At 33.2% G+C, this 27,553-nt stretch overlaps 3 protein-coding genes across 3 annotated transcripts; 1 reads left to right on the plus strand and 2 right to left on the minus strand.

The window, feature by feature from the left end:
* The first annotated feature begins 4,790 nt into the window (after positions 1-4,790).
* LOC144560113 (diacylglycerol O-acyltransferase 2D-like) lies at positions 4,791-9,789 on the plus strand. Its single transcript, XM_078309266.1, has 9 exons — positions 4,791-5,130; positions 5,225-5,299; positions 6,203-6,288; positions 7,216-7,322; positions 7,823-7,978; positions 8,160-8,246; positions 8,563-8,660; positions 8,758-8,845; positions 9,552-9,789. The coding sequence occupies exons 1-9, from the start codon at positions 4,967-4,969 to the stop codon at positions 9,651-9,653; spliced, it is 963 nt and encodes a 320-aa protein (XP_078165392.1). The 5' UTR covers positions 4,791-4,966; the 3' UTR covers positions 9,654-9,789.
* Positions 9,790-12,938: 3,149 nt separating this feature from the next.
* LOC144560114 (uncharacterized protein At2g39795, mitochondrial-like) lies at positions 12,939-15,210 on the minus strand. The gene is made up of 3 exons (XM_078309267.1): positions 14,837-15,210; positions 13,842-14,221; positions 12,939-13,398 (listed from the first exon to the last, which is right to left on the minus strand). The coding sequence occupies exons 1-3, from the start codon at positions 15,110-15,112 to the stop codon at positions 13,239-13,241; spliced, it is 816 nt and encodes a 271-aa protein (XP_078165393.1). The 5' UTR covers positions 15,113-15,210; the 3' UTR covers positions 12,939-13,238.
* A 2,416-nt stretch (positions 15,211-17,626) lies between these two features.
* On the minus strand, positions 17,627-26,419 carry LOC144560111 (pyrophosphate--fructose 6-phosphate 1-phosphotransferase subunit alpha-like). The gene is made up of 19 exons (XM_078309264.1): positions 26,193-26,419; positions 24,167-24,339; positions 23,762-23,874; positions 23,282-23,356; positions 22,990-23,103; positions 21,651-21,718; positions 21,477-21,560; positions 21,124-21,177; positions 20,923-21,003; positions 20,402-20,495; positions 20,022-20,095; positions 19,825-19,935; positions 19,681-19,725; positions 19,519-19,575; positions 19,301-19,405; positions 18,990-19,106; positions 18,804-18,901; positions 18,111-18,276; positions 17,627-17,957 (listed from the first exon to the last, which is right to left on the minus strand). The coding sequence occupies exons 1-19, from the start codon at positions 26,280-26,282 to the stop codon at positions 17,829-17,831; spliced, it is 1,848 nt and encodes a 615-aa protein (XP_078165390.1). The 5' UTR covers positions 26,283-26,419; the 3' UTR covers positions 17,627-17,828.
* Between the last annotated feature and the right edge of the window lie 1,134 nt (positions 26,420-27,553).

Genomic DNA, 27,553 nt, shown 5'->3' on the forward strand with positions numbered 1-27,553 from the left:
TCCGGTGCAAGTTCTCGACATCCTTAGGTGAAGCAAGCGCACTTGCAACAGCCCCTGTTGCTGTTGCCGATTTTGACTTGCTCTTTTTCATAGAATCTCCTTTGATTGAAAATATTATTTATGTCATCAAAGATTTGTATAGATAATATGGTACTTAATTAGAATGGTTGGTGGTTATATACAGTATACTATTACTGGGTCTGTACTTGTAGCACCAGGCAGGTAGTTACTGGTACCAGGTCTAACTATTATTATATGATTTCAAACACTAAAATAAGTGAAGTGGCTCAAATGCATCATCCAATGAAGGCAGTTATATACTTGTATAATTATTGATTGTGATAGAGGGACAAAACCAATAGCAATTATTGATTTTGTTTCAACAAAGTTTAGTCATAGACTCCTAGTTCTCCGAATTTAAAACAAAATCAATACCACAACACTACTGGGGCTAATTCTATCTTATAAGGCTCATAATAGCAATTACTACAAATATCAAATTTGTGAACTAAATTTAAGTCTATAAATCCAAACTTCCAAACAGGAACAAGTACTTGAAACCAAAAGGAAAAAATGAAAAAAAAAAAAAAAAAAAAACACCCCTTTTATCTACCTGTTAAATTTGGTGGAAAATGAGAAAAGAGCCATCAGGTCTCGATGAACATCTTTCTAATCACCTAAAATGAGAAAATTAATTTATTCTCAGGATCAAGGGAAGAGATCATGCCATCAGCATCCTTGATTGCCATCAAGGCTTGATGAACCACTAACCAATGTGCTGACTGCCTCATCAATCACCATCAAAACAAATAGAAAGTCAAAATTACTCTATAGTCAACTTCAAGGGTACAAAGTGAAGACTGATCTGAATTTTATGTAGTTCCTACGCAGTTCATAAACATTTACAACTCTCCAAATTTCTCTTAATTCTGTCATTGTTGTCTTGTGTGAAAAGAGTAGATTAATCTCATTCTAGTCCCTTTTATATCTAAACCATTAAACTATTTTGTTCCCATTCAGGGCAAACTAACATCTATATGCCCTTGTTGTGTTAATAAGCCAAATTAACTGTACTATCTACAAATTTATCGGAACAAAGGTTTTCATGAACCAATACTAAAGATATATGTTCAAAAGGAAAATGAAATTATTTAGAAAAGGACCTTGCATCGCTCATCATGCGTTTTGAGAGCAGATCCCTCTAGTGCTGTTTTAAGCGCATCAACTGGTTTGGATTTGACATAACACAGAAAAGAAAACTCTTGTAAAATTAAAATGACAGACAATATTAGGAGTTCACATTTATTAGAAGTAATTTTATAGTACCAAATTATCACCTCCTTGATCAGAAAGATGAACATTGCAAAGCTATATTATTTTTATTCCTAAGAAATTAGAATCAAACACTAATTTCAAAAACACAGCCAGTACTACTCAGAGAATCTAATTTCCAAATTTCATGCTTACTTTTCTCGAATACCAAGTGTTGCTATTAACCATTGACCATGCAGCTTACTGTTTAAATTAAATTCTCTATCTTAAGACACATACATCAACCCAATCTTTATATCTCAAGCTATAAAGTGTCATAAAAACCTTGTATATGGGTGTGCAAAATTGCAACGGGATTGAGATATCTCAAGCTATAAAATGCCATCAAACCCTAAACCCTTCTAAAATAAATCAGTGATATATGAGTGTGAAAAATTGAAAGAATTCCATAATTACCCTTTTGATCTCATGATGAGTGTGCAAAATATTATGCCTGAATGGGAATTTAATAATACAGTCAGGAAATTTACTTTGCTTAGTGCTAATTAATTGACCTCTTCTTTATCCTAGGGAACATATTTATTAAGATATTACTACAAATTTAGACATGCTATTACAACAAAGAAGTATCAATACATAATTAAAAAAAAAGGCCAACATCATAACAGTGAAGGATTTCATAGGAGAAAACTTTAGAATGAGATTGCTGGGAGAATTCAAACATAGTGTATCTATTAAATAAGATAGCCTTATAATTAAATTATGACTTACTGTGAAAAGGAATATGAAAATCTGAGATATAGTGTTTGAGACAGCCAAAGAGCTTCCTGCATTAAACCCCAATAACAATATTATGACACGATATTATACCTTCATATAGAAAATTCTACCATTACTATTTAAGAACAATAATAGATCATAGATCAAAATCCAGAAAGAACACGAAACAAAAAATAAATGTACTCCTAAGATCAAAGTAAAATTTTGTTGTTGTTATAAGTAAACAGCAAGGGGTTTGAACAGTACCAGTGGTTTTGAGTGAAGAAAGGGAAATAGAGCAACTGCAATTTGAAAGAATAGAAACATCATTTTCAAGAACAAGTACTTGAAACCAAAAGGAAAGAGAAACCGTGTGGTTTTGTATGTAGCACGTTGGTTTATAACTAATTTCAAACTTGTACACAAATGAATGCATAGAATATATATATAATAACTCATATTTAACACAATGATTTAGAATGGTTGGATCTGATAAATAAAAGATTGAGATTGTCTCTGAACAGATACACCATTCAGTCCCTTTTATATCAATGTGCTATTATAGGAGTCCTGATTAATTTACCAACTAATATTGGCCCCACCAATTTAGTTGTTGAGCTGATCAAAGCTTGGGTTATATGAATACTAATGATTCAATGCCTGTGTCTAATTTAACAAAATAAGATTCCTTTGATCTAGTGATGTAAGGTAATTTTGTTTTTATGGAGGTCGTTGAGTTTAAAATCTGAATAAAAATTCTCTATGGACATTAAAGTTTTCAAGGCTAAATATATCTTTATTATTCTCTCAACAAAAATTAAATATAGCAAAATGAATCTTAATGTTTTATTTATTCTCTTTATTTTCTGCTTTTAATGTACACTTGACAGTCTAATTGATGTCTTTCATGAATGGAATCTAGGAACTAGGAACATGACCTCTACATTTATGTTTAAAAAAAATAACAAAATGAGGACAATAGTGCCAATGAATAACTGTTTAAACAATTAATCGTAATTGTGAAAAATATAATATTCATTTCTTTAATTATTTTTTAATCTAAACATGCTCCACCTCATAAAGACATACAGACTTCTCATTGAAATTCATCCACCAAAAAATGTCTTCTTTATATTAATTAATTTCCAAGTTGTAATACCGGATACAGAGAAAAGTCAATGATGGAGACATGTATATTTAGGTCAAATTAAGTAAACAAACCAATGGGCTTATGCCAAGTCGTTTTCCATGCTATCACGCAATATAATACCTGAATAATTAATTTAATGGCGCCTTGAACTTGCCGGAGAACACTGACAATAATTATTTTATAGTAATAAAAACCAAATATTTAAATTGCATATCATTTGCGGTTAGTTTTCTCTGTCTATGAGAATGGTTTGTGCTAATATAATTAATTGTTTATATCTGAAGTCTTATGTTAACTTATTATAATGAGTGCCTCAAGAGATATTGATGGAAGTTTCTTTACTATTCAGCACAATATGATATAATAAAAATTCTTTCTTATTTGTGAATTTAATGGTTTTGCTGACAACAATTTATTTCATGCTTATTTTTACCAGATAATCTAATGTAATAAATTTAACTGTAATTTTATCTGTCTTATCAAATACAGTATGTATTGAAAATTAAAATAAATATTTTAGAGTCTTGTTAACCATCGTCATATAAAGCGCAACTATTGGAGTAGAACTAGAGTATTTTTAAGTTTAATAAGCTCCTTAATTTGTAAACTCAACTCTAAAACCTATTATATTGATATTAAATGACGAATCCGAACCGTTAAAACTCATCTACCTTACGAGTAATGTGTGTACATACGAAAATTTAAAATTGTCTAATTAAGACAGAGGTCAGAGATGACTAAGTCATTCTATAAATACAAATTAATAATTTTATTTCGTTATACTTTATAACTATTAAAAATATTTGTATGGTTGACAGGTTGAGTCTCCTCATAGAATACTATATGCATGTATGGCCGGAAGTCAATCTGCTCCTTTTCTTGAGAAAAGGAGGACTCTCCTATTCTCCAATCCGAACCGTTCAACATCGATCAAATGGCTTCAATTACTTTTTTTCTTTTATATCAATATAATATATTAAAATAAATCAGATGTAATTGAAACCGTTTGATCGATTTTCAACAGTTCGGATTGGAGAATAGGAGGATCCTCCTTTTCTCAAGAAAATGAGCATATTTCATTCCATGTATGCCCCTAGTTTGGTAATTAGAACTCCACTTTGTGATCAGAGATTTGACTTTGAATTACAACTATCACAAATTATATATTTCATATTTCAATTTCTAATTATTAAATATTTTTTATTCCGTTCATGACAATCTCTCCTAGTCCTAGTTATAGAGCACAATTAATTAATAACAGAAATTAAAAATGATGCGGACGTGTGCATATGTAGGTGGGAATAAGTAAACAACCAACCAACAGTCTGTAAGTTATGTCGCTTTCCATGCCATAAAGAAAATAAGAATGCTGATCTAATCATCAATTATATATATTTAATTGAGTCCAATTTAAATCTGGACTGTTCATTTCAGATCTGACGGTTCAAATTTTTGTGATATCTTCAACGAAATTCACAAAACTGAAGAGGAGCCCAATGAAAAATATATAACATTAACAAATTTATATTAATTAAGATGCATATAAAATAACATCTCAGTATATTCTTTCTAAATAAAATTAAAAGAGTATCATATTACCACTGGAATGTATATATCCTATCTCAATCAAAATGAAATTTGGGTTGTTATTTGCCATATCACCGCTGTAACCCACAAAAATGAAAAATTAAATACAGCATCATACAAGTTGCTCCTTTATACCCCCCCGGCCCCCCCTTTGCTCTCTCTCTCTCTCTCTCTCTCTCTCGTCTCAAAGTCTTAACAATGGAATACAAAGAAACAAAGGAAACACTCAAGGCTTCTAATACAAAGCCACCTCTGTTCAAGAGCATAATAGCTCTATACCTATGGATTGGTATGATACAGTTCAATATCTTGGTACTGGTAGTGGTAGCGGCGTTCTTCCTCCCGATTCGCATCGGCGCCTCGTCAGTCTATCTTTTCATTCTTACAATTTCATCCCTGCCTTGCCTTTTGAGGTGTCATTTAGTAATTTCCAATTTGGTTCTCTGCTTGTTGCAGGATTCTGGCGTTGCTTGTTTTGTTGAGGCTTATTCCTATTAATCCTAAGAGTAAATTTGGAAGCAAAGTGGCAAGGTGCGTTTTTGCATTTTGTTTCATATAACTTCAAGCTTTAATTTAGCAATACAAGAAATTATCAAAAAATTTATGCCAAAATAGCCAGAATGTTTTACTTTTATAAATGTATTAAATATTGAGGAGGGTTCAAATGCACCCAAATTTTTGTGCACCCAAATGCACCATATATTTCAAATCCTTTTTCTCCGTTTTCAAAGTCCGAATAGTCAATCCGAACCGTTAGATGCGATCTATATATTAAGATGTGCTTGGAGACCAAATTTTACATTTTTTAGAATTTTTTTTACTATTTATTAAACTATTTTGAAAATTGCTGATTTTACATTTTCTGGACCATTAGATCAGCGATTTTCAAAGTGGCTTAATAAATAGTAAAAAAATTCCAAAAAATGTAAAATTTGGTCTCCAAGCACATCTTAATATGTAGATCGCATCTAACGGTTCGGATTGACTATTCGGACTTTAAAAATGGAGAAAAAGGATAGGGTGCATTTGGATGCACAAAAATTTGGATGCATTTGAACCCTCCTCTTAAATATTTTGTAAAGAATTAGAAAGATAGCCATTTTTTTGATGCAGTAGAAAGATCCGAATCAATTAGGTATTTTCTAAGAAACAAAATCATTGATGTGGTTCCTTAGAGATTGTATACAAATTAAATATTTTCCGTATTAAAGGATTAAGATCGGCATATACAAACTCTAAGGATTCAAATCATTAATTCGGTTCTTTATAAAATGCTTAAAACCGAATCAATGATTTAGTTTCTTTTAGTGTATCAATTTTTTTTTTCATATTTCTCCTTGCCGAGCAAATAATTTAATATATTTCTTAAATAAAAAATTCTGACAAATAGCCATTGAAATATATGAACCTCTAATTTCTTTTTATAAAAAAAAGGTTTATAAGCAAGAATGCATATGGATATTTTCCAATTACGGTACATTTGGAGGATGAAAAGGCATTTGATCCAGACCAAGCTTATGGTGAGTTCTTAAAGAAATTTTATTTTTACTATGTTTCTAGTATAATTCGACAAATTTATTTTGTTTAAATAAAAGTGTAGACTGGACTGATAAGAAAATACACAGGTCACAGAAATCCAGAATTAAAGCTGATTTCTATTAATGAGTTGTCAGTTCTTACTGTACTAAAAAAAATCTCCAGAGCTAGTGTTCAAACAAAACCAGGTTAAATTAAATCTGATGTTATAACTGTGTCCTATTACTGGCTCTAACATTTCATAGATTCAATTAAATGTGGTCAGATTCGATCTGAAAACTAAAATTAATGGTGTGGGGCCTATTTGGAACGCAACTGTTTTTGTGAAAAAAAAAATGAAATTCACTTAGACGGACCTAAGGGAATGGAAATAGGAATGGATTGCAAAAAAAATTGAACTGATTTTTACTGTTCATGTGAGAAAAAAAATTCACTCTGAGTGAATTTAGAGTGAGTTTTTTTTTCTCGCGTGAACAGTAACATTTTAATTTCCGCAGAACAGATTCTAAGGGCCTGTTCGGCTGCTCCCCACAAAATACTGTTCACGTGGGAAAAATAAAATTCACTCAGACTGAATATTTTTTTTCCCACGTGAATAGTAAATTTCAGTTCAAAAATTTTCTATTTTTATTTCTGTTCTCATTCCCACTGTGCAGTTGAACAGGCCCTAAGTGAATTTGTTTTTCCCATGCGCACAGTGTTTTGACCATTCAAATTGAATCCGAATTCAAACTTATTCTCATTCCCGTGACCATTCAAATTGAATCTGAATTCAAACTTATTCTCATTCCCGCCTAGTAGCCAAACATGCCCTAATTCTGCAATGGACTTCATGATTAAATATGACGAACCCATCCCATGCCCATCCAAAAAATGTCAGAATTATTTTACATTGATAATTTATTTTATAGTGTTTGGGTATGAACCACACACAATATTTGCTCTTGGAGCATGGGCTCTGACAGACCGGGCAGGCATTACACCTTTGCCAAAGATCAAGTTCATGGCCAGCAGCCTTGTAAGTTTGGAAACATTTTGACAACACCAGAATATGTTTTGGAATACATATACATACGAATAAACTTTTTATAAGTTAATTTTATATTTTTGTAAATTTTGTGCATTCCATTTAGGTAATTCTGGCATACACCCAATTTTTATGGTACATCTAACATTTACGATACGTATATATTTAAAAATACTATTCAAAATTTAGATGTGTTCTCAATTATTTACATAGTACAAGTATCAAACATGAGTCAATTTTAAATTTTATTGGTCATTCATCATAAAGCCATGAAAACTGTACTGTTAAAATTTTTAAAATCAACCCAAATGTGATACACATAATATTTCATAATTAAAAAAAATACATCTACAATTTAAATCTTTTATTTTAAATAATTATTTTCAAATATATGTATTATAAAAATTAGATGTCCAATAAAAGTTAAATGTATGTTAGAATTATCGTTTTCATTTTATATACTAATTAACAATATACCGGTGCTTGGCTAGGCATTCAATATCCCAGTGCTAAGGCATATTTGGACATGGCTGGGTTGTGTCCCTGTAACTAGAAAGAGTTTCATTAAGCATCTTGCTGCTGGAACCAGTTGCATTACTGTACCGGGTGGTGTACAAGAGACGATTTATTTGGAGCGAGATTCAGAGGTTAATTTCTATCATTTCTATTTTTATCTGGTAAAAAAAGTAAAAACAAAGTGCAGTTACTTGTCAAAGATTTTTCTGGCTTTTCGTGCTTGGTAAAAGAATAACAGCAATATTGCAATTTATGTATGGAATCTGTATATATGGGTTCAAAAATGTTTGCTGAGCAGTTGTGGTTTTGTAGGTTGCTTTTCTCAACTCAAGGAAAGGATTTATAAAATTAGCAATTGAGATGGGCTCCCCCCTTGTACCTGTTTTCTGTTTTGGTCAGGTATATTAAATTTCACATCTTATCATTCAATGAATCTGTATTGGTGCACCAACAAAATCCTAAAATTTAAGATCCTGGTCCTTGCAGAGATATATATTTTCTTTTTATTTATTTTATCCAAGGCCTGAAGTACAGATGGCAATTGGTAGTTCTTGATATATTATCATGTTTATTAGCTCTGTTTCTTCATTTAATGAGAATTTTCAAACATAAGCATGTATATTTTGTATCATTATAATTAATATTCATCTTTTGATAATGACATTAGTGAATATTAATTTGGGTTTTTGACAATGTTTTTACTTGATCTATGCAGAGCCAAGCATACAAATGGTGGAAGCCTAATAAAACAATATTAAAAAAAGTCTATGATGCAATTAAGTACCCCCTTGTTTTATATTGGGGAAGATTCGGGTAATTAATTAATCTCAGCTACTTGTCATATTTATTCTGGAAAAACTAACATTTTATTTGTCATAATAAAACTCTGTATTGTTATAATAATGATTAGGTCACCAATACCATTTCGAGTGCCAATGCATATTGTGATTGGTAAACCAATTCAGTTCAAGAAGAATCCTCAGCCTACTTATGATGAGGTACATTGCATTAATGATTTCATAGATATGGTTAAAATGAAACAAAATTAATAAATGCAATGTCTAGACTAATCTTATTTTTTTAGGGAGACTAGTTGTTAACCCACTACCAGTCGGAAATAAATCTGCTGTGATTCCAAAGAATCACATGAACCTGCAATTCTCAATCCACCTATTCACCTATATTTTGAGATTCATACATCTAAACTATCCCTTTTTGAGATTCGTATATAAAAAGAAATGAATGGTTGGATTGAGAATTTCAGGGTCTTGTAATTCTTCGGAATCACAGCATATTTATTTTGCAGAGTGGAGTCCACTTTTGTGTGGATCCCACTGTAAATGATGGTAGGTAAATTAGAGAAGTGCACAGGGTAGCATTTCTGGAAATAAATCTTGTTATAATTATTCATATATCTAATAGAAGTGCTACCCTGTGCACTTCTCTAATTTACCTAAAATAAATTATGGCATAAATTTTCTCTAACATATCCTTGACATAAATTTGAGTTCGCATCCATTGCCAATAAAAATTATGGCAACATATCTGTCGAACTCACAATCTCCGCACGATTAAAATCCAATGGATGGAATGAACTGTGACGCATTCGATGCTGTCACAACTATGGCAATTTAACACAGATCCACATCTATTCCTTGCACTATCAACCTATGAATGATCTTTCATTCTTAATTTCCATGGCAGGTAAATGAACTGCATGCACAATATGTAGCAGCAATGCAAGAGCTATTTGAGAAAAACAAGGCTAAGTACGGTTCAAAGGATCTTCAACTTAAGCTTCTCTAGACTTTTTATTATCAATCAGAGAAATAATTATAATGGAAGTTATATATGTTTATGCTTCTTGTCCAAGTTGGATTGATAAGATATAAAGACCATGTATTTATTTCCTTGCCCTCCTAGTTCTTTATGTTAATTGAAATTCTTGTTCTCTGGGAAAGGAAAGAGTAAGAACATAACATTATTCAGAACTTCCTTCAATTTTTGGGAAATTAAAAAATGAAGAAAACAGACCCATATATAAATTCCAAGTGGGAAAGGAGGGGTTCTGATGGGCATCTGACTGAAATCCCGTTTGATATCCTCTCTAAGCCATCTGATTCGCATCAAGTTTGAGCGGATAGTTTATGTCACACCCTAAACTGGAAATTCCAGATTAAGGCATGATCAATTCTCGCCTCGTGTTCATTAAATTAATAAACATGCAAAGCTAAACAAATACAAATATAGTGCGGAAGCATGAATAATAATAATAGAAGCATAAGTCATACAATCAATAAATAAAAAAAAAACACATATAACATCCATACAATCCACATCATAATATTGTAACACCATCTAAGGAAAGGGACACATGATTTAGTACAATTCAAAAACATCAGGACTCGTATATCCTAACCAAAAGACTAATAAGTAGTAAATCAAACTAAGTGGTCATTGAGGACAGCTCCTGGCAAATTCTGTTGCTGATCACCAGTCTCTGTACTTAAAAACTCACGAAACAACTTGTGGGTGAATAACTAATCACTCAGTATATGACCCATAATTACCTCTTCAGGTATTCTCTGCGGTCAAAATAATTTTATGTTTAAAAGTACGTATGATGTTCTAAATGAGAATAAATACGCAAATTATTTAGTTGTATATAAATATAACCTAACTTATTATTATTAAAAGAAAATACATATAGTAGGTGCAACTATCCAATGATGCGACTAACATATTATGCCAATATACAAAAGATTCTCCAAAAATAAAACACACAGAGAATATTATGTTAATATCCAAATCGGAGTCCAGTACCTAAATACTGTGTTTCGAAGTTAATATAATAATACAGAGAGAATATCACCATGTGCCGTGCCAATCGGATCAAACAGATCCAATAAGATATTGTCCAAGTGCTGTGATCAGAGAGTCCAATGATACACGTTGTCTAGTGACAACAAGCATTGCCCCACAATACACTAGCACACTGGCAGATTAGGGCTGCTAATGATTAAGGTTCGGCTCAAACTCGGCTCGGCTCAATGAGAGAAGCAAAATGATTCGGGTCTAACTCGGCTCACTTTTAAAAGAAAAAAAGCTCGGCTCGGATCGGCTCATGTAAGCACTTGGCTCAACTCAGCTCGGCTCATGTAAGCACTTAGCTCGACTCGGCTCGTGAGCTCGCGAGCAGGCTCATATTACATGTTAAAAAAATGATCATTTAACTATTTTAAAGAAATGATCGAAGTGGGATAGAGATATTCTTGTGAATTTAAAATACATGTTGAAAAACTTTGATTATTTTTTAAATAAATGATCTAAAGAAATTTGAAAAAAAAAAAAATTCTTTAAAATAATTTCAAAATACCGGCTCATATTACATGTTGAAAAACTCTGAAACTCGAAAAAGAAAAAATTTGAAATCTGAAAAAAGTTAAATTTGAAAAAAGTTCAAATTCCAAATTTTTCCAAATTTCAATTTTTTTTTTAATTTCAAATTTTTTTCAGATTTCAAATTTTTTCATATTTCAAAATTTTCATTTTTCAAAGTTTTTCAACAGGTAATATAAGCCGGCATTTTGAAATTATTTTAAAGAAATGATCTTTTTTTCAAATTTTTTTTTATCATTTCTTTAAAAAATAATCAAAGTTTTTCAACATATAATTTAAAGTCACAAGAATATCTCTATCTCACTTCAATCATTTCTTTAAAATAATTAAATGATCATTTTTTTAACATGTAATATGAGCCGGCTCACGAGCCGACTCGCGAGCTCGCGAGTTGAGCCGAGTCGAGCCAAGTGTTTACATGAGTCGAGCTGAGCTTTTTTCTTTCAAAAGTGAGCCGAGTCGAGTTAGGGTATTTTTTAGTTTCGAGTCCGATTCGTTATGAAATATTGAGCCGCTCAACTCATTGATTAGCGAGCCGACTCGACTCATTAGCAGCCCTATGGCAGATGGACATATCTAAATCCCGTGTGTTCTTTCTTTTAAAACGATTCTTCAACCAAACATATAAAATAGGAGAAATCATACAAGCATGACGTAAAAATGTGTTAACCCTTTCCTCATGAGCAGACAAGGGACTCCATCATCTAGCCAGACCAATGGAAAATAGTAAGTAGTACCAGACTCGAACAGATGCACTAAACACGCCACGGACTCGAACCGTGCAGCGTAAATCAGAACTGCCACAGCCTCAAACTGTGCAGCCCTGAAACATACCACCGTGGCCTCGAACCACAGTAGGGTAACTCGTTCTAGGTATGTAGCTCCTAATATAGGTGAGAAAAAAAAATCCCAAATCGTTTCATACAACCGGACTCGAACCGGTGCACATAATGACGTAAATGTAAAATGAAATGAGAAAGATATATATAGTTTCCAAATTAATACATATAATAGTTACTAGAAGACCTCCGGAGGATCAAGTGATCACTCCGCTCAGTGGCTATCAGGCCGACTCTTACCTCATCCTACGAGATGGAACAAAGTCACTTGATCTTTTTTCAACTCTCACCAATGCATGCATGCGACTACATAATAATATAGTATATTGTCTTCTACGAGAAAAAGACAAACTAATAACCTAATATAATATACTACTACTAATATATATATAATTAAATTACCTTATTCCTAAAATACAATAAATTGTTGTTTTTAAGGAGTTATGCAAATCTAACTATAGTGCAGAAAGGACAACCTACTTAAATAATTCAAATTGTTAAAACCGATTATTAATGTCAACATATACGATACGAATCTGATGGAGACATTTTTATACCCGTACTAGTTATAATAACGAAAAAAATATTTACCCTTGTTTTTTCTAATACGGTACGGATTGGATTAACAGCCTAGAACAAAGCGTGTGTAACATCTAATTACGAGATTGTTCAAACATTAGATCTCAACAGTAAAATCTAGTAAATTCTACATTGATGAGTTCACTGATAAGTACGGAGCAATTACAACACAGCATAAACCATCCCGGGTCAAAACGGAATCAGAGTAAAAGCCCAATGAATAATAAACTATTATACTCATGATAGATTAAATATAGCACAGCAAGATATGACAAATATGAAGTAATTATAATCAAATAATTCTTCTCCCTCCAATTAGATGTGTTGATATTTGATGGAATTCATTATTACTACAAAACTATCGAAAATAAAAGAGTTATACTAATATACCAGTTTTAATAGAAGCCTCCCTTGAAAGCTTATCTCAAAATAATACTAAATAAAATTTTATAACAATTGAAACTAGCAACTTTTTAGTCTTTCTAATAAAATAGATAACAGGAACTGACAACAGAAACAAGTACCAAAAAATCCCTAGAGGAGAAAAGGCCGTCTAAATTTCTCATAATTTGTTTCACTTGGACATAAAAGACTTCATGTTCTTAAGCCAGCCAAGATACTCGCGCTCTTCCTTGGTTATCATGTACTCAGTAAGGAACTTAAACAATGAATGTCTGATGCCTCTCACCTCTAGGTACCTTCGTACCGCTTCTTGCAATCCTTCATCCAGGTCCCTACAAAATTCAGAAATACGGAACAAATTAATGAATTGAATATTTCGTATGAGCCAAGGTTATCCTTAGAACCCTTGATAAAATGTATTGTTATGCACTTGTGGTTCAATTTTGCTGTTAAATTCAACATGTAAAACAGAAACACAATAAAAGTTGAAGCCAGCTGATCATTTGCTAATGTTAGATAATTTCAAAACCCAGTAGGTAATACGAAACAGAAACAGAAACACAAGGAATGCACCAAACCCAGTAGGTAATACGAAACAATGAAAAGATCATTTGCTAATGTTAGATAATTTCAAATTTTGTTCCATTTCTCGGACCTTTTTTTCTCCAAGTCAGGAACCTCTCTCCTCTCCAATAAAAAAAAGTAGTTTAATATATTTAAAAAAAAATTACCTATCATCCAAAAAATTATATGAAACAAAAAAAAGTAGACTTACGAAAACTCAGGGCCTTGATAGACATTCTCATCCATACTGTCATCACCCTCCTTTCTTATCATCATTCTCTGAATCTCATACCCATCCTCATCAAATTGGCAAACAATTTCCAAGAATGGCCCCTCTCCTTTCTGCACATTTACGACCACTGTCAAGTTCTGCTTCACATCTTCCTCCCCCTCTTCTTCTTCTCCTTCTCCTTCGGCTTCATCTTCATCTTCTTCCTCCTCACCTGAAAACTCATCGATAGCTTCCGCGTAGTCAGCAAAGATGGTGGCCTTTATTATTTCTCCATTGAGCTCACGCTTGAGGATTATGGACTGGTCCCCGGGTTTGTCGATTATCTCGAATGGGAACGTCTCCGGCACATCAATTTTTTTCTAGAAATAGTAAAAGAAGAATAAAAGTGTGATAAAATTAGAAGGAAATAATTTGAGTTGTTATGATTTTGATTCTTTCTTGGCCATCAAACATACAATAAATCGGAGTACCAATAATTTAAGCTGCACTTTATTGAGAACAAACTAAGAAGACAATAAAACTGTAGTAATATCTGTTGCTATTAAGTGTCATTTTTAACATATAGGAAATCTCTAATTCATCTCACAAGGGCATGCATATTTGCGCATTCTAGCTATCTCAATAGAATAATATGAAATTCAATTGTACAAACTGATATGAGTTCTTCTTAATCTTCCTGGCTATTAAAAGATCTATTCAATTTAGCATTTCCCCATGCTTTCATAGAAAGCAGAAGTTCATACTATGCTTATAAATTTGAATTGCTTATAAATCTCATCCACTCAAGTGTAATTAACAAGTACTACGAAATAAAATTTTCTGGGAAATAGAGTAATCAAACTAAGTCCCAATCCTAAATACATTAGCAAATACTTCTAATTTAATATTTCAGATAAATAAACCCCAAATGACGCAAGACACGTCTATATGAATTATACACAAACAAGAAGAGATATACAAAGAAGAGACCATACCATATCCTTGTAATAGTCGGATTGTACGACAGACTCAATCTCTGAATCAATCACGCTCTTTAGACTCTCATCAGCAGCTGTGATTCTAGAGGAGGAGAAACGAGCGCCTTTGGTCGAAACCGAGACAGATGCCTTGTTAGCTTGTTTGGCCACGGCTCTAGGAACCACGACGTAAGTGCGAGACGAAGAGGTATGGAGGGGCGCACGAGAACGGAGGCGGAGAGGAGTTGCCACCGCGCGGCGGAGAAATGAGGTGGCGATGGAGGTAGCAGCCATGGAGGATTAGTGGATGGATAAAGGTTAGGGTTTTGAAAGGGGTTTGGGTTTTGGAGTTTTGAGAGACTGAGAATGCGAACTTTTAACGAAGGGATGGAAGGATAAGGGGTGGGGGAGGTTCTAGTTCTCTCCAGTGCTTTAAACAATGGACAGCTCCATGAATATTAAGCGTTACTTTGATTGAGATAGTACGGTAAAGATGTGATAACGGAGTTACATGGCAATGTTTTGAACTGCTGGATTGATATCTGAGGTTTATGGATGATGTTGTAGTTGTAGTTCTCTGACGATGGTTTTATTATGGATCTTCCGATCTAAATTCAACATTTTATATTACAAGGAGTTTGTGCTAAGAGTTTTCATCTAAATTTATTAGATTTTATTTTGATCCCGCATGACTAAATGGCTAAATGTATGGTGCCTATGCATAGGTTTGTCCCAACGTGATACTTGTTTTTGAATAGAGATAGATTCAAGGGTTATCCGGTAACCCGATTCAAATTAACATGAATGAATTCACATATGAATGTAAAAAAATTTAGACAATAATTTATTGGATCCGCAATAGATCTTGAAAAAAAATCACCTTATATATTGAACTTGCAAGTGCATCTTGCTCAATTCAAATTCAAAATTGGTCAAGGGTTTGATAAGCGATGTAATTTTAGTATATTAAATATTATTTGAGTTTCATAGATATACGTATTAAGTTCAAACATATAGTCATTATTCTCTGTTTATACATTTATTAATATAAGATAGTTATATTTGCTCGCCTTATGCTCGTATCTTACTATTTTAATATAATTTAAATTTCATTTGAAATGCGCTACAATAATGAACACAAATTTGCATTGAATCCTCAAATTTCCATTAAATATGAATCCATGTATAAAATTTATAAAAATTCAATAATAAATTTTAATTTTGATTATACCAGAAACCGATCATTGACCGCCCCAATTATACCGCAATACCCACGAAGTTTGATTCGAAGTGTCAGACCTTTAATTTCCTCACGAGCATCAATTTTTTAACACGAAACTATATTATAATGTGTTTTTTCATTAAACAAAAGCAATTTCGGATAGCTCACATGGCCGCATTTAGATTGTGTCAAGTAACAAATCATTCGACAGAAATTACAAGCGCTAAAAAAGAAACACCCCAAAAAAGAAAAAAGGAAAGAAAAGAAAAGTGCGGACTTAGTGCAACAAGCTCTCATCTTTCTACGAAGCGACGTTATATGTCTGAAGAGGAGGGTTCAAATGCCTCCACGTTTTTGTGCCTCCATTATGCCTCCATCTCTCTTCATTATTTTCAAAGTTCAAGCAGTCGATTCGAACCGCTCAATCTAACTTTCATACTAAAATATGTTTGGAGACCAAATTTTATATTTTTAGAAATTTTTTTTACTATTTTTTTAGATAGATACAAAAATAATGTTATTAGATGGTTCAGATTTACTGATTTTGTACCTATCTAAAAAAATAGTAAAAAAATTCTTAAAAATATAAAATCTGGTCTCCATACATATTTTAGTATGGAGGTTAGATTGAACGGTTCGGATCGACTGTTTGAACTTTGAAAATGATGGAGAGAGATGGAGGCATGATGGAGGCACAAAAACATGGAGGCATTTGAACCCTCCTCATGTCTAAAAGATACTAGTGCTGTTATGCGGTTCCTTCAAGATGCTAGATGTTTCGAAACTCTTTAATTAAAAAAAAGAGAGAGAGAGAGAGAGAGAGAGAAGAAGCCCTTCAATTTAAAAAAGAAAAGAAAAGAAAGAGTGCCTAACAAAAAAAAACAAACTACATCAATTCAGAAGAGGAAATTTTTTGAAAAACATTTTCAAATATTATCCCCTGACAACGGTTTGTATGACTACATGTACAATGCGGTGACGAATTCGTATCCTCTGTATTAACTCAAAAGTGATTCTTTTGAGTTAATGAATCTTGTCTATCCGATTGGTTTTAAAATTCGTACAAACTAAATCCACATTATTATTAAAGACTCCCCTATATCATAAGCAAAGGCCAGATTAGCTCCGCTTAAAATCAGACGGTTGAGATTCATTAACTCAAAAGTGATTCTTTTGAGTTAATGAATCTTGTCTATCCGATTGGTTTTAAAATTTGTACAAACTAAATCCACATTATTATTAAAGACTCCCCTATATCATAAGCAAAGGCCAGATTAGCTCCGCTTAAAATCAGACGGTTGAGATTCATTAACTCAAAAGATTCCTTTTTGATTTAATGCAGAGGAAACACATTCATGCGGTGACTGTGCACATGTTTGTCAAGATATGATACTTGATTTCCAATAAAGATCGATTCAAATGTTATAGTGCAGTACCCCGACAGCTTGATTCAAGAGTGTTGGCCCACGTCATAAAAGAGAAGCAAAACTGGGTTTCCTTGCACTATTTGTAGCTGGTGTACTCATTGAAAAGGAAAAGAGAAAAGAAGAGCACCTTACCTTAAACTACATTAACTCGAGGAAATCTTTGATAAACATGTTCTAATATTATTAATTATCCAACTCCAAAATTATGTCCCTTCAAAACTGAGCAACACTAGAAATCCATCTTTGTCGGACAAATCACAGCACGCTTGCGCACTTTATGTTTTATACTGGGCCCCAAAAAAGAATAGAGAACAAACCCAAAAAAAAAATAAGGAAAAAGAAAAGCTGATGGGTACATAAATTAGAAGGGAGTCTGGCCAGCAAAAGATGAAGATGACATGATGGTGAGAGTATCAGTGACAGATGACATGTAACTCAATGCTGCTTTTACAACATCCTGAGAGCATCCCGGCTTCACTATGCTTTTCACCTGTTACAAGAATTTTTATTAACCAACTAAAAAACTAAATTTTGCTCAAGATAATAATTCACCATTTTTAACTTTTGCCTAAATTGTAGAACATAAAAAATGGATATCAAAGAAAATTATTATAAGTAAATAGAGATAGAATTGTGAACTGACCTTGTCAAGGTATTCTTGCAAGAGTTTGATCCTTCCCATGTAGTCTCTGTCTTCGACACTTAAAGAGACAACTTTAGAGTCTGCACCTGGTCCATCAAACTGCAGTGGACCAGGATTTCTGTATATGTCGTCCAACAAGCAGCTTGTTGCATTTTCCCTCAACAACCTATTAATAAACAGCCAAACATATACTAAGCATTATTATTCATATCAAGAAAACTACAGTGTGCCTGGTGAAACTGAACTTTATTCACATTCTGTATTTCAAGCTTTTAATTTCCAGCAAATATTTCAAGTATTGAAGTGAAACTAATCTCGTTAACAGTTCCATTTTTTTAAAGAACCTTATTACAACTAAATCCACCTCACAGTAATTACAAGATTGACAATTCAAAAGAATTTAATTTTTCTCAGTAGCATGGACCAAAACGGATATAGATAATAAATGTTCTTTGATCTTGTAGTAATCAGGCCACACGGTGGCCATAGTTGATATACGGAGAATAATTATTTTCATTTAGTGAGAATTTCCAATTGAACCAAGGTGCATTCAGTATGTCAAATATGGAAATAATTGATACTTCCTAGCAGGTATGTATAATTAAAAACAGCCAAGCCAGTTAAAACCTAAACAATATAACAATCTAATGGGAAGAAAGAAAGAAAGAGAATAAAAAGAACAAGAGAACACACTCATATGCTCTCCCTTTCAGGTCAATAGTTGCAGGATGCACAGCTGGCTTTCCAATCTGCCTAGATGAGGGCCCACGAGTCTTCACAGTCATCATTGCCTAAGGCAGATGCATGAAACTCAATATGAAATGTTACAGACAACTATATAATAGAGAAAGACCAAAACCAAGATGAGGCAGTTCTTACTGTGATAGGAGCAGCCCCACATTTCCATTTATTTACTGGGCTTTTCAGATTTGTAATGGTAGCCATGTACCCGTTAAGACCAGCCGCCAGTACGTGATAAGACACATGTCCAAGAACCTAATCCAATTATAAACATAGAATACATCAAATTAAATTCAAGTATTTATTTGGTATTAATTTATACAAGCAGGGCCACTCTGCAAAAATCAGTGTACTATACAGTAAGCGAACAGATAACATAATATATAAAATTTTGTGGGACAGATGAAAAATAAAAGAATGAACTAACAAGTACATAAATAAACCCATACATATGCATAGTCACAGTCAAACTTAGAGGGAAGAGAGCCTCTGGCCTGGTAACCAAAGAAATGGCATATCGCATTGAACTTCTTTCCCTTGTATATGCCTTCCTTCTACAATTATCACAAAATAAAAAAAAAAAAAGCACACATGATCAATGTTCTAGATTTTTACCCAGAAAGTTACAAAAAATATATATAAAAAGAAAGGTGTGAAGAAAACTAACCAAGCGTCTATTGATCTCTGATTCAACCAACTGGGCAAGAAGCTTCTCTGTCTCAATCTAAAAAGAAATAGATGCACATTCATTTCCTTCTTCTTTTTTTCACAAAATTTTCAATGCCAAAATAACTCTGCCATAAAGGAAAATATGGAGAGATTATTTTACCTGAGAAAGCTGTGCTGAGTCATCTGATTCGGGGTGTAGCAGCAGCTGCAAAGCAGTAAAAGAATGCCTTAGGTCAAATGTACATCAAATTATGCTAAGAAAAGCTGCTCAGTTCTTTTATAGAGAGAGAGAGAGAGAGTGAACCTGTTTCCTGATAAAAGGAGGGAGGAATTCAAACAGAGCAGTAGCCCAAGGTGAAAGCTGAGAAGATATATTCTCAACTGACACTCCCTTTAGATGAAGACCATGTATTTCCTTTCCAAATAGAAAGAAAAATATATTTTAACATTTCAACTTGTGCATACAATTATAATAGACAAAGGAAGCTATCAGTAATGTACTTGGATAAGGGCGTATAATTCTGGTATGCTCTCCACAAGCCCCTCTGGAATAAGGATCACACCATGATTCTTACCTGCAGAACAAACAATACCATATATTAGATCACTTATTAAAAGCTTTTAAAGAATTTGCAAATTAAACCCCCCCCCCACGTTACCAAATTTGCAAATAGCACCCATCATGTTGGGGATTATTTATAGTTAATTATCTTTATAGTAAGAAAGTGTAAGGCCATATTTGACTATCTAATAATCTTGAGAATGCTATACAAATTGTTCCGCATGAATATTATTCTCATACATAGCAATATAACCAATTAAGATAATTTTGAGAAAACAAACATAACATGATTTGAGTAACTTTGAGAAACAAATCTCACCAATATCAGCCCGTGCCTGAACTGCATCACAGATTTGTTGTGCTAGGTCAAAAATAGTGAGCTTTGATGCAGCCACCTCCTCTCCTAAGATAACCTGAAAAGCAATCAAAAGACTCCAACTAAACTTTCCTTGCAAAAGTTGATTAGGGTCTCTCATAGACTAGATTTTGGATTCATACCTGAACAAATGCAGTAATTACAACTGCTAACAGTTACCTACTTACCTTGTCTAATCAGGCATTCAATTGTAGTTAATTAAAATAAGGGCAACTGTTAAGTTTAATTTCAGAAATATTGTTAAATAACTCTAATGGAAGCTTAACTAGAATATAATTTTGGTTTAATGAGGCAGCATACTGCAATGAGATTGAATTAAGGCTTCAAGCATAAAGAGTTCAATAACAGCTGTTTTGGAAATTAGGAAGCTAGTTTTCACTCGTGTACCATACTATTCAGACCCAACTAGTATCAGACCTTTTTTCTTAATGAATTCAAAATTAGTGAAAAGTAGCAAATCGGACCATATTAGGGTGTGATTGGAGAGCACACTCCAATGCCACATGAGATGCCTTGCGCCCCATCAGCCGAATGAAGTAGTAATACTAAACAAGAACAAACAAATAATAAGATGAATAATATTCTTGAAAAGAAAAGACCAAAATAACAAAAGAGAAGTTATTGATACGAGAATAAATGTTGATACTGTATAACAAGTGCATTACCTTCTCTGCAGAGAGAGCATCAGTGCAGACATTGCTAATTAGTTGAGCATTAACCTGTTCAACAAAAAAAATTCAGAATTAACTATTTTGAAGCCTCAAAGAAAGGAAACTAGAGACATTCTGAGATGGTGGAAAAAGTAAACCTTTATACAAAAAACTAATTCAGAATTAACTATCTTCTAACACATCACATTAAAAAAAAAAAAACAGACATTATCCGATTGTTGATAAGTACACCTGGAGTACGATCTTATTTGAGTGTTTTGTTATACCCAACTTGAAATCAAAAGAAATTGGATTATTACCAGAAATCATATCCATCTTTAGGTACAATGAGGAACAGAGGGCTGTACCTTGCAGATTGTATCAAAACCAACATTCATCTCAACAAATTGGTTCTTAAGATCTCCATTCAATGTAACAGGTACACCTACCACCTGATAAAAAAAAAAAAAATCTTGAACTTAGAAAATAGAATATAAAAATAGGTAGTCATATGTTATAGTAATTTATAAACAAAGTTGTACCTTGGTAGAACAGTTTTGCTCCGCAAATGTCTCGGCAAGCTGTGCGCCATCAGTGTTTGATGTAACACCTAAAATGATTCAGTTTAGAATACATTCCAAAATGAATTTAGAAACTATCTGTTTTGTTTATCCCCCTCATTTACAAATGTCTCCATACCAACAGATCTCCCTTCAGATTCCCTACCCATTGCTTGCGCACACTCATTCATTGAGAGATAACAACGGATGGATGAGAATGTCAATTTTCTAACAAAAAAAAGTGGGGACTATCAAACATGCACTGAAGGGCTTAGACAATATATATATAGAGAGAGAGAGAGAGAGATATGGGCTATGGTGCATTGCAATGCATGGAGTGGTTTGTGCATTGGACCATAAATCTAAAATTCAAAATCCAAATGACCGATCCAAACCGTTCATCTTGTTCTCCATATTAATATGTGCTTGGAGACCAAATTTTACATTTTTCTGAATTTTTTTACTATTTATTAAGTATTTTACAAAATTGTTGATCCAACGGTGGCTGCTGATTTTACTGTTTTGTTAAGCCACCGTTGGATCAACAATTTTGTAAAATACTTAATAAATAGTAAAAAAATTCAGAAAAATGTAAAATTTGGTCTCCAAGCACATATTAATATGGAGAACAAGATGAACGGTTTGGATCGGCCATTTGGATTTTAGATTTATGGTCCAATGCACAAACCCCTCCATGCATTGCAATGCACCATAGCCCATCTCTCTCTCTCTCTCTCTCTCTGTGTATATATATATATATATATATATAGTAAGGCTACGCTACTTCGCGAATTAAACAGGTTGTTTTAGTTCGCGCTCATATCTCTAGTTTCAAAGTCCAAATAGCCGATCCAAACCGTTAGATGTTTAATCTATATTAAAATGTGCTTGGAGACCAAATTTTACATTTTTTGAAAATTTTTAACTATTTATTAAGATGGTTTGAAAATCGCTGTTTTTATTAAAATTCTGCACCATTAAAAAAAAAACGATTTTCAAACTATCTTAATAAATAGTAAAAAAATTCCAAAAAATGTAAAATTTGGTCTCCAAGCACATTTTAATATAGATTAAACATCTAACGGTTTGAATCGGCTATTTGGACTTCGAAACTAGAGATATGAGCGCGATTTAAAACAGCCCATTTAATTTGCGAAGTAGCGTAGCCTTACTCTATATATATATTTAAATTCTATATCCAGTAGAACAAGAAATTTTCATTCTGTACAGTCATGGATGAAAACTAAGATTTTACAAGGGTGCAAATGATCTTTCTAGATTAGCTTCATCAAACATAATTGAATTTTTTGTAAGGATATACCTCCAATAATTACAAGGGCATCAAGCTTTAGTGCCCGACAAGTAGTCATAGCAGCATTGACTTGCTCAGTTGTTCTGATTTGATCCTTTGTACGACCAAGCAAATCATATCCACCTGTAAGTTTAAACAATTAGATTCAACTCCCTCAACACCAAAGCATTTATAACAACAACAACCAAGCCTTTAGTCCCAAACGAGTTGGGGTAGGCTAGAAATGAAACCCAATCACAATCATACAAAAAACATTTATAACAGAGATATAAAAATTATTACAATCAAGATCTCAAGGCACCTTGATTTTTGTAGGAAGAAAGAATATCATCTGTGATTTCCAGGGTTTTCTGTGCAAAAAGGCCCTCAGTGCCACCTGTTTCATTAGAAAAATGCCATCTATAATTTCCGAAACAAAGTTCCTTCACGCTTATTTGGAACAGTAGAAAAATGCACAAATATATGCCTACTTTCCTATAGCCGTAAATTGCATCTTTGGTCTCAAGGATAAACAGTGAGGACCGAGAGGTACTTTGGATATAATCCAAAAGTAAAAGGCAGGGTTGCTTAGAATATTTTCCACATTTGCATGATTGCATCCATAGACATGATAGTACCTACAATTTGCAGGGTATGCATAATCATTTCTAGATTTGAAGGGCAGTTGGTAAAATTTGGAGGGTTTGCTGGATACACATTGCATTGAGCCAAATTATAAAGGGCTCGTTGAAAATTAAAAAAAGAAAGGAACAGAGGCATAAATTGACTACTGTATACGTACCAACAAAACCAAGCAATACACTCTTGCGGTTATGTGCTTTAATGGCGTCATGAAGCCCCCAAATTACATTGTGACCTCCTGGTGACTGCCTCCCACAAAAGACCACACCAACCCTAAAATAAACAATATAACCTAAGAACATGCTCCCAAGGCACACTGCTATCTGATATTATACAAGAGACAGATCAATGACTGACCCAACATAATTCAAGTATTCAACCCTTGTGTTATTTTCTAGTGCCAACATCATATATTATAGTGTTACTATCAACAATTTATATATGAAAATAAAACAATATCCTTTGGCATCAAGATGAGTTAGAACTTGAATTATTCATTATTTTCTAACAAGAAAAAAAATTAAACTCTTAATTCTCTGTATGAGTTGGAAATAGATTATCATACCTGATGATGGGGAACTCGCTAATGATTTGAGCATCAGGAACTTTGGCAGTTGCTCTGAGAAAGTGGGCTAGGGGCTGGCCATAGGTGTGGGGGAAAGCACGGCTTATCACGTGGGCCCCAGCTGGGTCTGATGCCGTTGTTGTATCCCCATACTCTACTCTCACAGTAGTTCCCTGGTATAGGATAAGGAGAACAGTAAAGCAAATGTAGAATTTTTGTTTGGGAATTTTTAACAGTAAAGACTTACAATAGCTAATCCAGCTGAGAGATTAAGATGATTTTTCTCACTTTATTAGGACAAATGATAGGAAAAATTAAACAGGGAACTTTTTAAAACCTTCTTGAAGAGAAATAAGAAAAAAAGAAGAGTGAGTCTATGGTACTATGCATATCACGGGTTGTTACCGTGCTACGGCTCTATATTCGAGTTTTCAAATCTTAACGGTTGATCCGAACCGTTCATCTTGTTCTCCATATTAATGTGTGTTTGGAGACCAAATTTTACATTTTTTGAAATTTTTTTACTATTTTTTTAGATATTTAGAAAATCACTTGATCTGAAAATTCTGGACCATCCAAAAACAGTGATTTTCAATAAATCTAAAAAAATAGTAAAAAAATTTCAAAAAATGTAAAATTTGGTCACCAAACACATATTAATATGGAGAACAAGATGAACGGTTCGGATCGACCGTTAGGATTTGAAAACTCGAATATAGAGCCATAGCACAGTGCCAAATCGTAATATGCATAGTACCATAGACTCACTCAAAAAAGAAATAGTAGTTAACATAGTAAGGAGAAATTAAAGGTCAGCATTCGAAGAATTAGATAGGAAAGAGGGAAAATGGTGCTAGGACACAATTCGAGAACTAATGAAATTCAATATTCTAAGCAGAAGAAATGAAAAATTGGATGGGATCGCTGCTTTAAGACATAGAGAGCCTCAAATTGTTATGATGAATGAACACTGATGTATACATAAATTGTAGTACATTAGATACAACCAGTACAAACAAATAACAATAGTAAAATAAAATAAATGGCAACCAAATCATTCTTTGATCAATTTCTTTCTATCAATAGCATCACAAGATGCCAATGATAGGTACCTCACTCTCATATAAAATTCTGCTCGAACTATTTTTATATTCTTATAAGCATGATCTGATTTCTAAATTAAACAGAATAAAGCGTTCAAATTGCATTGACTAAAAGTAGGTGTTGTACTTAAAAAAGGGAAAAAGTAGAATGGTAATGACTTAATTATAAATAAAAACTCTTTTGACTCAAGATTCACAAAATTTCAAATCATCGTGCAGAAGTCAAATCTGCACTTCACAGAAATATCAAGTCAACTCAATTCAATTGGAGAAAAATAAAATAAAATATTAACAGAAGAAATAAAGATGTAGTTGGTGCCAATGATTAGATGAATAGGATACAAAATCTGTAACAGTACTAGTCTTGTCTTACTAAAATTAAAATATTTTCTAGCCATCTCAAGCTTCAAAATATTGCTTCAAAATATTTATACAAAAGGAAATTTAAAAACGAATTATTTTAAGTCGTTGTCAAAAGCCAACCAAATCAATGTACATTCTTTTTTCAAAAGAATAAAAGACCTAATCTACGCTTTTCCAGTCAGACTACCAAAGGTATTGTTTGATCACGGGAGATCTAATAATGTACCACATCATTAGTCCAAAACGCGTTTAAAGAGTCAAAATTGACTATAATAATTGTCCAAAGCTCACTCTTTTTTCCACTTCAGCTCAAATCACAACCAAATACACTATCTCACGCTTTAATACCGTATCCAATCCGACCTTAAAATCTAATTCAAGCCTCAGAATCCCCGATCTAGCTCCAAGAACCAACATGCACTCTCGATCTTTCGAACAACCAAAGCAACCACAGAAAGACAGATCAACCAGCTCAAATTTCATCATAATAGTTTCAGACAACAGATCTCAAACGAAAACGAGCAACTTTCTCAAAAAAAAAAGCAGCAAAAGAGATAAACCTGAAGGCAAGGAGGCAGCCCAGGCTGGTACAAAGCTCTTTCTTTTTGGAGAGGAGATAGCTCGCGAGGAATCCCATAATCTGAATCCATCTCCTTCTATTCCTTTGAATTCAATCTCCTTCTCCCTCTCTAAGAAATGGTCGGATGTCGGCTTTATTCGTACTGCTTCACTCTCACTGTCTCACACCAAACCCTTTGGTATTATATTTGAAAGTATCCTCTGCGGAGTTTTTCCGTGAAGAGCTGTGCGGATCTTTTAATCTGGTACGTTTATTTCGAATCGGACGGATCAGATCAGATCTTTCCCGAATTTAAAAAAACTCAAAATTTGGTGAACCCTTAATCCAGTCCGTTCGATCCGAAACGAACGGACCAGATTAAAATCTCTGCACGTAAAATCTCCGGCAAGGATAGTATTTGCACAAAACCCTTCGAATTTAATGCCCTGTCTCTAACAGTAAAAATATAAGGAAAAAAAGAAAAGAACTTTTTTTTTCCTTTTTTAATAACAGTAGAAAACGAAGATACTCCTCACTGAGTCACTGACACAGTTTGTGCAAAGACCCCGAATTTTAAATCAATTGTGATAAGATCCTTTACGAGGAATATGCGGATCTGTGTATTTGTATTTGGTTGTAAGTTACAGGCACGTGGGATTGTTATCTAAAAAAAGTTCTTATAAAAATGTTCCAGATATGAACGATGATTTTACCACCGTTGATTCGTGAATAAACGGAGGGAATTTGAACACGCATAGTTCAGTCTATGGGGAGCTGTTTGATTTGGGTAGGATGTCAACAACATATACATCCTGTTGATGACTTGTGTAGGATCGGTTCGGTTAAAATCGAAATTAAATAAGCAAATTAAAGTTTTATTTGGTTTTTAAGAAGGGCGTGTTCGGCGAATACATGAGATTGGGAACGAATTTGGAATATGAATCAAAATAAACTATCGGTTATTGTACGCGTAGGAAAAAAAATTCAGTTGAACTGAATTTTTTTCTTTTCACACGAACAGTAACACAAGCGAACACACCCGAATAGAACCGAATTGATCGAAATAATCTTATCAATCGAACTACAATCAAACTAAACAATCGAACTAGATTTCGATTTGTTCGGTTAAATCCAAATAACTCAGACCATAAGTTCGAAATTTCCAATTTTTACACTCAAGTCCCTCTGACAAGGGTTAATATCAAATTTATTTATGGTAAAAACCATCTAAATTTAGAGGGTTTAAATTTAAGCCCTCAAAAAAGTATATTAGTATACCAAAAACCACAAAAGATGAAAATTTTAGATGAAAAACAGGTGTGTGAAAAATAAGAACAAAATATTAAATTTCTTTTTCAGTAA

Source organism: Carex rostrata, chromosome 10 (assembly GCF_964058835.1).
Source record: "Carex rostrata chromosome 10, lpCarRost1.2, whole genome shotgun sequence".
Lineage (NCBI taxonomy): Eukaryota > Viridiplantae > Streptophyta > Magnoliopsida > Poales > Cyperaceae > Carex > Carex rostrata.